Below are 16380 nucleotides of genomic sequence, written 5' to 3'. Positions count from 1 at the left end.
GAGAGGTGACCTGTGCATTATGTTCAAGTTGGGTATTGAGCAGGAAACTGCTTATGCTGCTGGGACAAGAGAGAATCACAGACTTAATGATAATGCCACTTCTGCTGGCAACTGGAGGCTAGTTTGGCTTAGCAGCTATGACAATAGGCCTGCTATTCGGCTGTGGGGTATTTTAAGAGAACAGTGCCCAACAGGCAGCTCTGAACATCCCTGGATTTAATTTTTTACCAAAATGACTTCTACATTTGACTACAGGAAGGTGACCTAGTTCTATGGTTGATATGCAATTCATGTCTGCCTTGTAGTAATACTGACTGGGATTACTTCCTTCAGTAGATGTATAGCTTTCTATCTGCTAAAGACATCCACACACCCCTCAGTAGTCTGAGCTGGGGACAGTTTAGGAGCTTGGGCCTTCCTGGCTCCCCAATCCCATGGGCTGCTTCAGCCAGGAGAGAAAGAAAAAAGTCAATGCCAGATAACAAAATGTTTTATTAAGTCAACAGCCATTGTTCAGAATGTTAGGGATATGCTACATTCTCTTTATGTATGTACTCCCTGAACAAGGACTTGATCAGCTGATTTTCTCCACCTTATCTTTAAAAAAGATCTTTCTAAAAATAAAGCCATATTATCTTGCTCCCTTCTGAAAAATAAAGTATGAAAGTCATACATTCTGTCTTGGCTGGAGACTGAATGGTACTCCATCCCACTCAGTCTCAGAGCCTTCCCAGTTACTTAGTTCCCACAAACATTAAAATTTACTCCTGTGCGCACAAGCTTTACACTATCTGCTTTTGAGAAGCAAAACAGCAATACCTGTCCAATGAAGGAACTTATCTCCTTGTTAAGACATTCTGGGCCAGATTGACAGGATTGCCGTTCTTCCTACAGAGGTGAGGCAGGATTTTAGAAAGAGGATAAAGACTTTTATCAAAACATTGCCAGGTGGTGGTTGTTTTCCTCACAGCTCAAATTCAGTAAGGTTCTAATAGTAAAGTATTTAGTACTGTGCAACCCCAAGAATGGGAGTAATGTGTTTCTTTGTCTCTGCACCATTTCAACCTGATCCTAGAGGTGAAGCTTCACATTTGCATATTCATTTCCACCAGATATGCTTTAGCTATGTCTTCTAGGAAACTGGAATGAAGGTATTCTGCAAGAAAGACACTGAAATAGCTGTTCAGCAAACTTGGCTTCCTTTGTTCAGAAGCACTACCATGATTCTTATTATGGATTTGTTTTCTCTGAAGAAACCTTTCTACTTGGCTGTTCTATTACTCCATACTCATTTCATTGTAGGAAATTTCTAACATGTTGGACCTTATGAATAATCAAAACTGAATGGGTCACCTTAGAAGCAAGTATGGGGTAGGGTAGCTTTAGGTACTATGATTAAGGCTACTGCGCTTCATTGGGTACATGTGGAATTGGACTAGAGCCCCATTGCCTGAATAAAAAACATTCACCAATCTGTCTATTTGAGATGGGTGTGAGTGGTACATTTGAGGGTCCACTTGCATTTCATTTAACATTTAAAAGAATGTAGCTAACTATTCCTTGGGATGGTACACTTAATTTTAAATGCACTTGCGCACCATCACTCCTGCTTGTTAGAAAGGCAGCACCCTACTTCTTGGCCCTTCCACTGGGTAACGTGCTATATTCTTCAGAAGAGAGCAATTAGTAATGCTAGATTTGCTGCTGCATGTTAGACTCAACCAGTTTCTGGTTTTAATCAGGTAACACAGCTCTATCCTTAACAAGGCATCTGTCTGCCTGAGCAGAAGTACATTGGTCAAGCTCCTAAGCTTCTGTTCAGGATGCTATGAATTATTGGAACTGAGGCCTACCATGGGACATCCAGACATGACTACCATGGTCTGTGCCTCACCCCCAGAGAAAGCGCACTGAGAAGCCTCTGGTTTTGGTCTCCCACATTCATGACTTGAAGACGTGCACGGCTCTTACAACATACTGTCGGCAGATGGGACATTCGCTCATTCGCTTGCCACATTTCGTGCAGGTGACCATGTGGCCGCACTCCAAAAGCACGCAATCAATCACTGCATCCATGCAGATCCTGCAGAGGTTGTCGTCCTCATCGTTCAGTTGAGGTTTCTCCCCCACTGCCAAGAACCAACAGAACCCATGTTAGAGAGGGAAGCATGCCATGACATAGGTCTTTTCAATTAGTAACCCCACACAAAGAATATTAAGCCAAGCTGCTTTAGTGCAGACTTGTTTATGCTAGACAAAGAAGCAATATCATAACAGCAAGTTTAAAGCAGCGTGGAACTGTAGTTCTACACTGATGGTCCATTTTTTGCATTAACAAAACATTAGGGCAGCCCCTAAGATGAAGGGCAAAGAGGGCTGTAACAATATGCAACATGCCCACCCCCAAACAAGTAGAGAATAAGTACACCTACAAGTCCTGTGATTTGCTTCATTCTCCCTGTAGAGCCTGCTCACTTTTTCCACCAGCTCCCATTTTTCACAGCATCCCGAGTAGTTGACAAAGTTACGAGCAAGTATTTCCTTCAGCTGGCGAACATTTAGCCCTTCAATATCGTCCAGGCTTGAAATATCAGATAGTGAGGCTCTTGCACGCTTCCTGGACTGCCCTGGGGTCTAAAATTCATAAGACGTCTATTAGCAAAGAAGCAGGTTTGCCTAATGGGGAGGGGGAGGCCTGGCACACATTAAATTTGCATTTGTTTTAGAATGTTTCCAAGTCTTCAATTATTTTAAGAATTTTCATTTACAAATCTTGTATTGCTACATCAAATGAGGAAGTTCATTCTCTTTTTTTAGTGAGTGCAAGACCTAAATTTCACCGGGTGATTCACTTCTTACCTGCTCTGCATTTTCCTCCTCTTCACCAAGGTTTGCAAAGAGTCTCTCACTTTGTCCCTACACCCACAAGGGTATAAGCAAAATCCAGATTAGTGGAATACCTTTAACAAAAGATTCCCAAACAGCATGCAAACTTTTCGGTTATCCAAATTTTTCATCTAGGCTAGATGTTAGATGTTAAGGGACCCAGGTGGCTCTGTGGTTAAACCACTGAGCCTAGGGCTTGGTGATCAAAAGGTCGGCGGTTCGAATCCCTGTGACGGGGTGAGCTCCCGTTGCTTGGTCCCAGCTCCTGCCAACCTAGCAGTTCGAAAGCACGTCAGAAGGCAAGTAGATAAATAGGAACCGCTACAGCGGGAAGGTAAATGGCATTTCCATGTGCTGCTCTGGTTTGCCAGAAGCGGCTTTGTCATGCTGGCCACATGACCTGGAAGCTATACGCCGGCTCCCTCGGCCAATAATGCGAGATGAGCGCGCAACCCCAGAGTCAGTCACGACTGGACCTAATGGTCAGGGGTCCCTTTACCTTTAGATGTTAAAACAGCACAGCGGCAGGGGAGAGAAGAGTTGGCTGTTGGCAAAGCCATTGATTTTCCTGTAGTGGAGGAAGGAATCTTGCCTATTGCTCCACTAGGTAGGACTTTGCAAATTAGAAAAATGTCCTTCCTAGAGTGGGACAGCACTCTTAACAGTTCCTTTCTGCCTAGCTCTTGACAGGCAGGGCTTCAACAGGTCTGTTGGCCACCTTGTGCCATAGTCAATGGCAAGCCTCATTCCTCCCTTCTTTTCTATCTGTATTCTGACTACCTATGTGGAAAAGCAGAGAAAGAGTGAAGCAGAGTATGAGAGTCCAGTTCAGCCCTCTCTGGTGGCTTGTTGAGGGATGGGTTGGAGATGAGATGGATAAGCAAGAGTAGCAGAGGAACCAGGCAGAAAGCTGTGTGTCACTCGTCATGATTTTCTAGTAAACATTAGCTTGATCTGATTTTCCTTGCTCACGTGCAGAAGTCCTTGGTGGCACATGTGCATAGTGTCACAGACAAGGAAGCACTTTCGTGGGCTCCAATGGGTCATTCTGTCATTTCAGGAGGTTCAGCACAAGCGGAGGCTGTTGTTCCCAGCACCTCTGAAGGGACAGGAAATTTGGGAGCAGGAAGATGCAAGTCTCATGGGCTTGTGGACTCAGTAGAGAGACCACTTTGCACAAAGGAAAAAAATGTACTGTATATATAAAGAATATATATCACCTGATTGCAAGAAAACCTCAAAGCTATTTACAAAAAGAATAAAACATTTAGGATTATTAATACAAGACAACTAAAAACATTCAAAAGTAATTAAAATCAACAGTAAGCTAAAAATATTAAAGAGAGAAATTTCTACAAAACAATGTTTTAAGCAGGGATTTATCATGATAAGTTCAATATTCAAGTCCACCTCTGATCTTAGTCAGGATAGAATGGGAGCAAACATTCAAATAAAGGCATTTAGGTGCTATGTCACTATCAGGTTGCATCACAGCCTGCTGAGAACAAGAAACATAATCCCAATTTCTGGAACTACAGAAACTGACTGTTACAATTCCTTTTTCTCTCCTCCAGATCACCACCACCTCCTCTGCCAACAAGAGAAAAACACATAAACACATTTTGCTATCTTTACTGTAATTAAGATGCAGAGCCAGAGGATCAGCTTCCCCAAGCTCCACCCCCATTCCACCCTAGGGTACAGAGGGACAGAAATAACCCAATCGCCCCACCCAATACACACTACCATACCTGTATCTGTAATTCATTTCCTGTGCTCTCATGCCTATGTGCGAAGTCTCCCTGAGAGGATGATACAGAACCTGACAGAGAAATAGGATGTGTAGAAAAACTAGAAGTCTGTGATCGTGCTGAATACAAGCTGCTAGTGTCTGTATCCTCTTCAGAAGCCAATCCATGATGGCACAGTACAAGATCTACCAAGTCTTCCTTTTCTCGACAAGTATCTGTAGGGATATTTCGAAGTATCAGGTACTGGCGCAAATCTTTGACTTTCAAACGCATTAGCTGCGGACGCTGGAATGCTGTCTCCTGCAACAACTGACAGGTGGAGCATCTTCGGAGGGTCTCTTGCAAGACTGAACACATGGAGCAGAAATCCTTCTTGCACTCACAACAGACATGCTAAGTGCACACACAGAGGGAAAACAAGGCAGAAGAATGTTAACACAATTGTCACCAAGTACCCAGACAACTTCTTCCTTCCTCCAAGCACTACTTACATACACTTTAAGAAACCTACAAATACATCAAGCAGATTCAGAACACAGAAGTATTGGGGGTTACAATGTATACTACAAGCTGAGCCTGACTTATTTCCTTGCCCCTGTTCAGCAATAGGCATTGTGGGCCAAAGGGTGGGGATGGGGGAAGGCAGAGACATACAGCCCTCAAGTGACAGAAAGTGCTATATACTCACCCTTTTTCTGAACACAGAGAATGTGAGGCCACAAGATTTACAGACTAGATTAGATCCCCCTGCTGCTGAAGAGGTATACACGGTGAAGTCTGTACTTGGTGCAAATCTAAAGGGATTTGCTCCACCCCCAAATCCAGGTTGCTGGCCACGAACAGCTCCTGTCCCCATGACTTCATTCAGCAACCCACAACAGGAAGCCCACATGGATGTCGCTCCCGCCTGTAAGACACAAACACAAGCCAACGTGGTCAGCTAGTAATTCTCCTGAATTTAGGATCCTCTCCTGACCATAAGGAAAACACATCTTTATCAGTGCTAAACTTGTCGTAGTGCTAACATCATGAGAGCCATATAACCAAAGAAGAAAACACAGTATTCCTACTAGGGATAGGCTACCTTGAGGAAAGGAATTAGGATCCCCCTTAACAAAACAGCAAAAACTGCATATTTGTTGCACAAGAAGCCTATTTTCAAAAGGCCCCAGCTCTGCAGAAAGCATTCTGGAAGAAGTGCTTTGTTTTGTTTCTGTAGCAATCATTCTAGGAGCACAGTACACAATTTCCAGAATGTTGGCAACTGAACAATTGTCATGATAGATGTAGAAAAAGAAAACCTGTTTCAGTCCCACTGCACAAATTGAGAGAGACTAGTACAGCAACACCTAGACAGCAAAACTAGCAACTATCAAAACCATCTTTTCCATTTTTATTTTAAGAAAAATGCACACCACCTTTGTTCCCTAGTCCTCATAATCCTATCTATACTTTATAACCTGCACTTCTCATTTCAAAGGTTCAAGAATGCTACATAAAGCTATAGTTCAGTGATAAAGCTCATCTTCAAACTACCTTATTTTCCCATGTATAACACGCCCCTGTGTATAACAAGCCCCCTATTTTGGGGGACTCAAAATTGAGGAAATGGGGGAAGATTGCCCAGAGTTGTTGAGCTTTTTTGGGATTGCCGACATTCAGTCACCCGAAGCTGCCAATCGCACTCATCCATGAAGCCACCAATTGTATGCCCGCTCGCCGCCAGCAGCAGACAATTGCACGCCCGATTGCCACAGCAGCCAATCGCCAGCAGACCTTGCCGGAGCAACCATTCACAGACACACACACACCCCACCGCCCCTGACAATCTCCTGCTCACGGCAGCCACCATTCACCCGTCCCGTGTCAGCACTATCCACGTATAGGACGACCCCCAATTTTTAGCATTGTTTTTTAATTAAAAACCTCGTCTTATACATGGAAAAATACGGTACGCCCACAGAACATCTGACCCCTAAACTGGAACTGTTGGGATTCTGGACAGTATAAACACTCCGGGAGGCGTTCTTATTCACTGGGTGCCTGCCCAGATTATCTGAGCATTTTTCCTTTGTTCTGTGTTAGTTGGTTTTGTTTTTGGTGAGAGACAGAGAAAAGCACTGCAGCCATGCAGCTTGCTTCTGTAGGATTTTCTGTTCATTTATGCTAAAGAAATAAAGACTTCTGTTAGATTAAGAAGCACTGATGTCGAGCTGTTTATTTGAGACACCACTAAGACACAGACAGCTGCCATTCCTTGCTGCGTTTTGAACTCTGCAACGTCCGACAGGAGAGAAGTGTGGCAGAGCCGCTGAGGAAGCGTGCAGGGTGGCCATAAACATCGGACCAGATCGTAAATTGAGCCGGGCAGCAGACTCCGTGGGTCAAAGGATTTATGACCCACAAACAAACATATTACAACAGGAACAAATGACCATATTTGTGGGAGTGGATCAGGCCAGGTCTAAAACATTGTGCACTATATCCAATATGATTTCCCATCATACAATTCACATAAAAATAGATTCATTTACTTATGAATTTTCTAGAAGGTCAATCAGAGGACTTTTAAATTAGACGATAGTTAAGTTTGTAACTAGGGGATGCGGGTGGCGCTGTGGGTTAAACCACAGAGCCTAGGGCTTGCCGATCAGAGGGTTGGCGGTTCAAATCCCTGCGACGGGGTGAGCTCCTGTTGCTCAGTCCCTGCTCCTGCCCACCTAGCAGTTCAAAAGCACGTCAAAGTGCAAGTAGTCCAGCGGGAAGGTAAACAGAATTTCTGTGCACTGCTTTGGTTCGCCAGAAGCGGCTTTGTCATGCTGGCCACATGACCTGGAAGCTGTACGCCGGCTCCCTCGGCCAATAACATGAGATGAGTACCGCAACCCCAGAGTCGATCACGACTGGACCTAATGGTCAGGGGTCCCTTTACCTTTTTAAGTTTGTAACTACAGGATAGTTTTATATGAACCAGCAGTGAGAAAATTATTGGCTACTTTTTTGACCCAAAATAATGTCAACTACCAAGCAGATTTTTTAAAAAATCTAAATTAACTGGAGAACTTTACCAAATTAAGTTGTGATCATTTGATTGTGTACCAGGTAATACAGCTTTTCTGAAGGGGGGGGGAGACATACAGTTTACAGATAAAAATAAAAAAATCAAGGTTCCTGGACCATTCTCATTATTCCTTCATATAAACCTCCTCTCTTTGATTTAACTGTGCCCATCTTTCAGAATGCATAGTCTCATTTGTGTGTCCCATTAAGCACCCAGCTTACATTTCAAGGAACAGCCACTTTCTCTGCTAGACATCTAGACTAGAGACGATTGAGACTGATTTCACTGAGAAAAGCAAAAGATGAATGGTGCTTGCATACTTCATCCTTGAGCCCTGGGTACAAAACTGATTCCAGGGGACAGCATCACGAGTTTTCAAGATCAGAATATAGTATTTAAGCTAATACCGGTAAATATTTTAGCAAAACAAAATGTGTGTGAAAAACTGCTAGCATATAAACCCAAAAAGAAAGACACAGCAAGTCAGGCAACCAACTTCCTGCTTCTTCCTAGACTTTTATTTTTTATTTTACACACAGTAGTTATTGTCTTGAAGGATGCGTTAACCATTCCAATGTAACTCAAACAGCCCAGCACTTTCCAAGGCAACATTTAAGACTGAGAGCATACCGGTAATTGGTTGGAAATGCATCCTATGAAATGCGGGTAGGTTACAGCTGAGCATATACTTGCTATATGTAGTGCCCATCTGCTGAAGTGAGGTTTGCACAAGAAAACACTATCCATGGATTGGGCCTTGAACTGGTATTGCCTATACTTTACTACAAACAGTTTGTGTGAGTTTAAATAAACTCTTCTAACAAGACCACATCAAAATAAGCTGCATCACAATCCATGGGTAGACACAACAAAATAAAGGAGTAAGTGTGGTGGTGGACATTTTCACAGGTAGGAAAAGAGTGATGTTTCAGTTACCTCAGCTATGTAATTTTACAAGTCTATAAAAAATGCCAGATACCTAAACATTTTATATTATTTTCCTAGCTATGATCCCAGGAATCAAAAACTTATCTTAATATTGTGTAAATGCACACGCAATGAACTGTTAGCTCCCAAAAGGTTGTGAGATTTAGAAATTTAAATTAATCACATTTAAGGTTGGGCTCTTTTCTTATTTCTGAGCCAAAGCAGTAGAATTCAAACAGAATTAATACAGATCATGATTTATAGCCAAGGAAAAAAAACCTCACTATATCTAAGTGTTTTGAGATGAGGTCCCTTTGAACTTCATGGCAGAGCAAGGTATTTAGTTAAGCTGAACACATTATAACTCTTGCACAGTTCACTTAATTTTTACTTTATTTTAGTTAAAAGCACCCAATTTTTGTGGTAGTTTAATGCAAATGTATTGGAATCTTATCCTTTCCAAAGGCCAGGATCAGCCCTCCCAATACAGTTATAAGAACATGTGCCAAATGAATACACAGAATACTGTAACATATATTCTATGAAAAACTTGTACTGTAAGTGTAGCCCTATATAGAGCACATTGCAATAATCCAAGCCAAAGATTACCAACATACAGACAACAGTAGCCAGGCTATCCCAGTTCAGAAATGGTCAAAGCTGGTAAACTGCACTGAGGTCAGCTGTGCCTCTGAGGTCAGCTGAAGTCAGCTGTGCCTCTACCAACATAGATGGATCCTCAAACTATAAACTTGTGGTACAGCGGTACCTCGGTTTTCGAGTGTCTCGGAAGCCGAACATTTCGGTTTTTGAATGCCGAAAACCCGGACGTAATTGCTTCCATTTTCAAAAGTGCCTCAGAAGTCAAACGGCTTCTGCTGCGTGTTTTTCCATTCTTCCCATTGAACTTGCAGCCATCCCTTTGCGCCTCAGTATTTGAACGTTTTGGAAATCGAACAGTCTTCCGGAACAGATTACCGGTACATTCGAGAACTGAGGTACCACTGTACTTTTAATTGTTGCACCACAATCCTCTCAAACACCTTTCCCCAAAAGGGGATTTGCAATCGGGAGGTAGTTGTCACAAAGCAATGGGTTTTGATGATAACTTCCACTGGACATTTTACAGTAAAGTGGAGTAAATGCTAATGTAGCAACAAAACTGCTGTAGAGGTGTTCAAGTGCCTTGCAAACAAGTCACTGTGGACTTCCAAAGAGTCTAAAAATCCATTCCCTATAGATGTTAACAAGCCCTGGATAATACAAAAAGCTCAACTGGGCAGCTACTTGAAGATGTGAGCAGAGACAGAGAAGTGGGCCTTCTTCACAGTGCTCAACACCACACAGCAGCCACAATTATGTTGTTGTGCTTGGTCATTTGCTACATGTACTCTAGCCATCATCCAGTCTATTTCATCACCAGTTATTACAGTCATACCTTGGTTTAAGTACGCTACAGTTTGAATACTTTTCGTTTAAGTACTCTCCAGACCCGTCTGGAACGGATTAATCCTCTTTCCATTACTTTCAAGGAAAGTTCGCTTCAGGTTAAGTACACTTCAGGTTAAATACAGACTTCCAGAACCAATTGTGTACTTAAACCAAGGTACCACTGTACTTGGTATACCAAGGTTGCCACGGGTTCCATAGTGCCAGAAATGGCACATGGGCAGCAAGATGGATAGTACACTAGCAACAACCCTAGCTTATTTTCTCCTTGGCCCAACACCAACTGCAGGTCTTCAAAGCTAGTTCCAAGACAGAAGAGTTCCTGGTAGAGATTGAAGTCCTATGGACCACAGTAACGTGTCCTGCAGTCTGTGCTAATGCTGTACCAAGCATCTGGGTCAGAACAATTCCCAGTTCACCCAACCAAGTCTCAGAAGCACATACCAAATCAACACCTTCATCTATGATCAAATCATGGCTAAGTGGGGTCTTATTATGTACTGACATAATCTTAAAGAGCAGTGCACATAGGCTGGAGGGCACAGCACATGAGCAACCAGGAATCCAGCAATTCCATGAAGGCATTTTTATCAGCTTTATCCTAGTTGCTATAATAGCCAATTATATCATGTCTGTACATTTTTTTTACTGGATTTTACATACTGCCTCTAAACTGTGATGTTGCATACCATTGGAAACTTTTCTTAAAAAATGAAAAATCTTGTCAGGCTTCTTAAGAAACCTGTAAAGGAGATGCAGCACTGTCACATCAAAACATGCTACACAGGACAGGGCAAATGAGATTAAATTCCAAAGACGGGCTTTAGATGAGCCGCCCTCAAGAGTTACCCAAGGATTCAGTGTTCTCCTGCCCTCTGGCAAGAATTAGATAATTTCTCTTACGTATAATTAAGCCAAATTTAAAAGGTGTTGATAGAGTGTTAACCAGGCAAGTCTTTGGGACATCCAAAACCATCCAAGTTCCACCAAGTCCACATACTTATATTTTGCCCAATATTAAAAAACTAGGAGAAGGTGCCTATAGGCTACCAAGAATCAACAGAAATTGAAAGAGGAAAGGAGATGAGATATTCTTCTGCTGGAACCTCCTTAGTGAGCAGGACTGTAATTACCTACAGATTAAAGTCCAAATTCCTAAGACTCTGATGCTGGTTGTCCACCAACAAGTTGTTCTCTTTTTGAGATGGGTATATCTAAAAAATTATCTTATATTGATTCAGTAATATTTGCATTCAAGTCTGACTCAGGTACTGGAAGGTGGTGGATCTTTATCTCTTGCAAAAATCATTTAAATGGGAGCACATTCTTATGTTCTTCTGTTAATCCAGAGCAGCTATTCACCTCTGGCACCAAACTTGGATCAGATCTGTCTTCATGCAAAAACATTATGATTAAACAACATAATCAATGGCTCTTGGCTCTACAGAACAATGCTAATGAAGGTGAATAATATATTTCCCTTTGCTAAGAGAAAGAGGACTATGCTCCACAGCTCTGGGGCCAACACAGAAAAAGCTCTGCTCCTCAGAGATAACACACTTATTGGGCTAGGAAACATAACCTGGACGTTCATGGGCAGATCCTAACACACAAGGTGGGTAAATATTATATGGGAAAGGTGCTTCTAAAGCTACTCAGGGGCAAGATATTATAGGTCTTTTAAGGTCAAAAGCAACACCTTGAACTGGGCTCAAAACAAACAGAAAAGATGCACAGAGTTCTCACCAACAGACACCTGTGAACAGAGAGTCAGGACAGGAGCATTCTGTTTATCACATGTACAACAGTTTATAAATAACAATTCCACCCACTCCTTCCCTCGAGTTCAGCCCACCCTATTTTAACTTTTACAACAAATGTAACAGAGATTTATAGAACCTTGAAGTGGCATTTTGGCCCACTGTTTAGTTTCTCTCTCTACCTCGGTGTTATGCATGTGTTAGGGCTGCAACATTTAAACTGGTTAATAATTAAAAATATTTGATCCAATAAGAACATACCACAATTTATTTGGCAGTCCTTTTTTAAATTATTGTTTTTACTACCACAGAAATTATAAAAAAATGGTGACAGGCAGGTGGCACTTCCTCTTTTTCCTGCACACAGGAGGGAACAGATGGAATTCTCATTCCCTTCTCTGCTGGATTCCAGCAAGCCACTAACTTTTGTGGGCTTAAACACTGTTGTAGTCACATGCACACTTTTCATATTTAATTGATCAGCTAATACATATTTGATTATTTGGTTAACAGTGAAATCCTGTGCATGTTTACTCAAAAGTAATATTGTGTTCAGTGGTATTTACTCCCAAGTAAACATGCACTCTCTGATTTCTTTAATCATGAACAGCCCTTGTGTGTGTATATATCATATGCTACACACACAGGATACTTATTACATTTATATGAGCGGGTTTTCTAGAACCTTGATTTATCTTGTTTTCTGCTGCTTTTTAAAACTGGCTTTGCTTATTAAGGTTGTTTTTGTTTGTTTGTTTTTTGCTTTCTTAGATTAATAAGAAATCACAGATTGCATTATCTTTCTCCATTATACAGATCTTATGGACACCTTGTATTTTTTTTAGAAAAAAGGCAGAGTACAGTATAAAGAGGTGCTAAAAATATACCTGAGGAGAAAACATCCTGTGTGGGATGAAGTGAGTTCTGGTCCACAACCCTTTCTGTCACAACAAGACTGCATTCCTACACATGCACTTCCTTGGGAATAAACCCCACCAAAACCATTGATTTACTACCTCCAACTAAACATGCATAGAGTCAGCCTACGTTGGCCTGTGCCAACCTGGTGCTAATTCAAAACACCAGGTTGGCAAAGGCTGGAATCCTACACACATGCTTTCCAGTAAATGGGCAGCAATTCTGCACACACTCATCTGGGAGTAATCCCCACTAAACCCAGTTAAATGAGGCTACAATTCTGTAACCACCTAACCTTGGGAGTAAGCTCAGATCTGGGCAGATCCACACCAGTGTCAGAAACTCAAATATATAAGCTAATTGCCAAATGGCACCTTAAAGCTAGGCTATGGTTGCCACTCAGTTATGTAGCTCATGAGGTGACCTTGGGCCAGTCACAGCCTCTTAACCTACCTCACAGGGTCATTGTAGGGATTAACTGAGATGTGGCTGAACCGTGTATTCCTTGGAGAAAAAGGTGGGGTATAAATACTGTACAATAAATAAGCTCTCCTGCTTATCTGCTTAAGAAAGCTGGAGGGGCCAGTCAGATGGAGATATCAGTCGCCAACCTGGCATCTAGAGATCTCCACAGGGTCGCAATTGGACCTGCGCCAGTCACAAATGCACCTGGCGTCTGGGGAATTGCTTACACTGATCCACACCATACAAATAAAACAAACCCAACACCCATGAGCCCCCCTCCAAATAATTCTGGAAACTGTAGCTTGTTAAGGGTCCTGTGAATTGTATCTCATTTCCCAGGATTCTTCAAGGGAAGTCCATGTACATAGGTGATAATGTTTCTAGCAGGTGGCAAAGAGAGCAATGAAGCTGCCTGCTTGATCTCAATAGGCGGCAAGTTCCAAAGTGTAGGTACTGCCACACTAACAAGGTCTTACAAATGTGGAACAAGCATTACATGTCACCCATAGTAGTGTCAATTCCACCTATTGAAGCAGTCAAGTGGGCACATGTTGGGTAAGACGATCTCTTACGTAAACTAGTCCCAAGCTGCTAAGGGCTTAATATGCTAATAGTAACACCCTGACCTTGGCCAGGTAGCAAATCGGCAACCAGTGCAGATCTCTGAGCACAGGTGAGATATGCCTCTGTCCTGTCAGCAATTGTGCAGCAGCATTCTACACTCACTGCAGCTTCCGGATCAAGGACAAGGGAGGCCCCATACAGAATGCACTGCAGTAATCCAGTCTTGATGGTGCAGATCTGTGCTATGCTGTACACGGGACAGACCCACTAAAATCAGTGGAATTAAGTAAGCCACAGCTCATTTAAGTCAGTTTATTTTAATGCGTCTCCTCCAAGAATGACTTCCTCAGGCAAAAAGATTTAAGAAAAAACCAGCCCTGATGGATACAACTCAGAGAGACTTACTTCTCTGCGTGTGCTTGTGTGTGTCCCCTAGAGGTCTCTTCAGGCGCTGTAAGGCTCCAGCTGTCTGACTTTACCCCTAAAAGGCACACACTTCCATTCTATCCCGAGCCAAACGATCTATCTGGATTATGTTGTCACAGACATCCGAGTAAACATACAGTAGGAGTGCGCTGTCAGAGTCTTCTGAAGGTGCCACAGGACTCCTGGGATTTTGTCGGATGAAGGGGCCTCCACCCCCCTCCTCCTGGGGGGCAGGAAGGCACCCTTTTAACCCCTACATTGAAACGCGAGCGCGGGGGGGGCTGTTACCGTTACTTCATGGCCTTCAAGAAAAGGCTCCGCCCCTAGTCAGCCCCGCCTCTTCCCGTGGTGCCCCCTCCGAAATGGAAGACAACCCCCCTTTCCATAAAAAATCAACACACTACCTACCTGCCCACCCGCCCCGTCCTTCATTCCCCCCCCCTCCCCGGTGTCCCTCAAACCTCCCCCTCCTCCCCGGGTCGCACCTTCATGGCCGCTTCAACGCCTCCTTCCTTCGCCTCAGCGGAGACGGTCTTGCGGGGGAGGGGCGCCTACCTCCCCAACTGTCTCCCTCGCGCCGCCGCCTTGATATGCGCATGCGCGCGTGCGCCGCACCCCCTCCCTTCCTCGAAGAAGGTCCTGGCGCCGGGACAACCCAGCAAGCCGAGGTCGGGAGGGGCCCGGGAAGGACTCCGCTCGCCTCCCCAACAAGCGCCACCCCGCCTCCCCATTGGCTGTCCTTGGAGCCCAATCAGAAGGCAAAGAGAAGGTGTCCACACCGCAGCACCACCAATCAGAGGGAGGGAGGGAGGACGTTCCATTTTCTTTCCACTTGAAAGGGGAGATTAAGAGAAGGGGCGGAGGAAGAGTCTATATTCCACTGGGAGAGGGAGGGAGGAAGTAATGGCTATGACGTCACAGCTCATTCTTTTCTAATAGCAGCTGTTCGTTTGCTCTGTAATATCTATTAGAAATAGATTGGGGGGTGAGGTGGAGAATTGACAGTGGTAAGACTTCCATATCTCTTTAAATACACGATTTAAAGCGGCAACTCTAACTCCACTTAGCATGGGAGCAATCCCCTATTGGATTCAACATTATTTACATCTTGAGTCGGCATTATTAGGACTGGGCGTTGAGGGATTCTCTTCATCCTTACGCCAAAGTCCACAGTGACCAAGGCTGAAGTGCACTTTGATTGCATTAAAAAAAAAAAGCGCGCACATACATAACTGGAATATATTTAATTGCACTGCCGAACAAAACAAAACGGCTTCTGCCTTTTTCAGTACCCCTGGTGTGAATTCTGAGAGATAGAAGGAGGTGTCAAAAAGAGAATTACTCTTATTAATTTCATTTCTATACTGCTTTATATTTTTAATAAAATAATCTTAAAGCAGTTTATAGCACATTAAAGCATTAGGCAGTGTTGGGGTCTGCTAACCGTGCCCAAAGCTGCCTTAGTCACTGAAAAACCAATAAATAGAGGAGATTCCCATAATCACTCGTTTATTCAGCTGAGTAAAACAGAGCAGGCGAGCCACACTCACCAGTGTGATGGTGAAATAGCCTATGTTCATACTTTTTATAGGGATCCCTGCTCCCTTTCCCCCTTTCGAAATCGCTTCTGCACAGACGCGATTTTCGGCATCTGCGCAGCCGCAGAAGCGATTTCCGGCGCTGTGGACATGCGCAGAAGCAATTTCCGGCGCCCCAGACATGGGCAGCACGGCGCCGGAAATCACTTCTGCGCATATCCAGCCCATGGATGATAGTCCGTGCGAATGCTCCGGCCCATGGCCGGAAAACGTTGCCAACTCCTGTGTTAGAGCCTTGATTCCGGTGATCTCCTTTGTAGTTGCTAGGGATGCATTCACTAGCCAAAGAGGGTTTTGTTGCACCTGATGTACTTCCCCACGAATGGTAACATTCGTTTGGGGTTTCCTCCTCCTAATTCATAAGGCTCCAGTTTCCTCATCTTGGACCAGTTTGCTGTTGTTTGGCATGCTTGATGAGAAATTACATTCTTATTTCTGGAAGGTGTCTCAGAGGAGATCAAATCATCCTGGAGCATAGTGTCGACAGTTCTATCAGGTTTGCATTGTGTAGGCAATGGTGCCACTGAGTCTGGGTTCAACTCAGGATTGCTCTGGACTATGAGGCTTTCTCTGAG

General features: G+C 43.5%; 1 protein-coding gene across 3 annotated transcripts; it reads right to left on the bottom strand.

Annotated features, from left to right (window-relative positions):
• Positions 1-472: 472 nt before the first annotated feature.
• Positions 473-14946, bottom strand: RNF34 (ring finger protein 34). Of its 3 annotated transcripts, none has more exons than XM_035099108.3 (6): positions 14693-14946; positions 5326-5544; positions 4638-5030; positions 2860-2916; positions 2433-2634; positions 473-2129 (listed from the first exon to the last, which is right to left on the bottom strand). In XM_035099108.3, exons 1-6 carry the CDS (start codon positions 14696-14698, stop codon positions 1942-1944), a joined length of 1065 nt encoding a protein of 354 aa, XP_034954999.1. In that variant the 5' UTR covers positions 14699-14946; the 3' UTR covers positions 473-1941. The 3 variants fall into 3 exon arrangements, with proteins under 3 accessions (XP_034954999.1, XP_034955000.1, XP_088515540.1); XM_035099109.3 differs by lacking the exon at positions 14693-14946 and adding an exon at positions 14187-14542; XM_088659414.1 differs by lacking the exon at positions 14693-14946 and adding an exon at positions 14345-14531.
• Positions 14947-16380: the final 1434 nt, after the last annotated feature.

The sequence above is a fragment of the Zootoca vivipara genome, chromosome 16 (assembly GCF_965207765.1).
Source record: "Zootoca vivipara chromosome 16, rZooViv2.hap1.1, whole genome shotgun sequence".
Lineage (NCBI taxonomy): Eukaryota > Metazoa > Chordata > Lepidosauria > Squamata > Lacertidae > Zootoca > Zootoca vivipara.
Note: the sequence above shows the minus strand (reverse complement) of the source record. Positions and strands in the feature narration are given on the sequence as shown.

Excerpts from the sequence above, each read along its gene's own strand:
- RNF34 (XM_035099108.3), bottom strand. Across the intron at positions 5,031-5,325 it reads TCTCTGTGTTCAGAAAAAGG|CATGTCTGTTGTGAGTGCAA; the intron begins GTGAGTATATAG and ends GTGTGCACTTAG. Across the intron at positions 2,635-2,859 it reads AGGAGGAAAATGCAGAGCAG|ACCCCAGGGCAGTCCAGGAA; the intron begins GTAAGAAGTGAA and ends TATGAATTTTAG.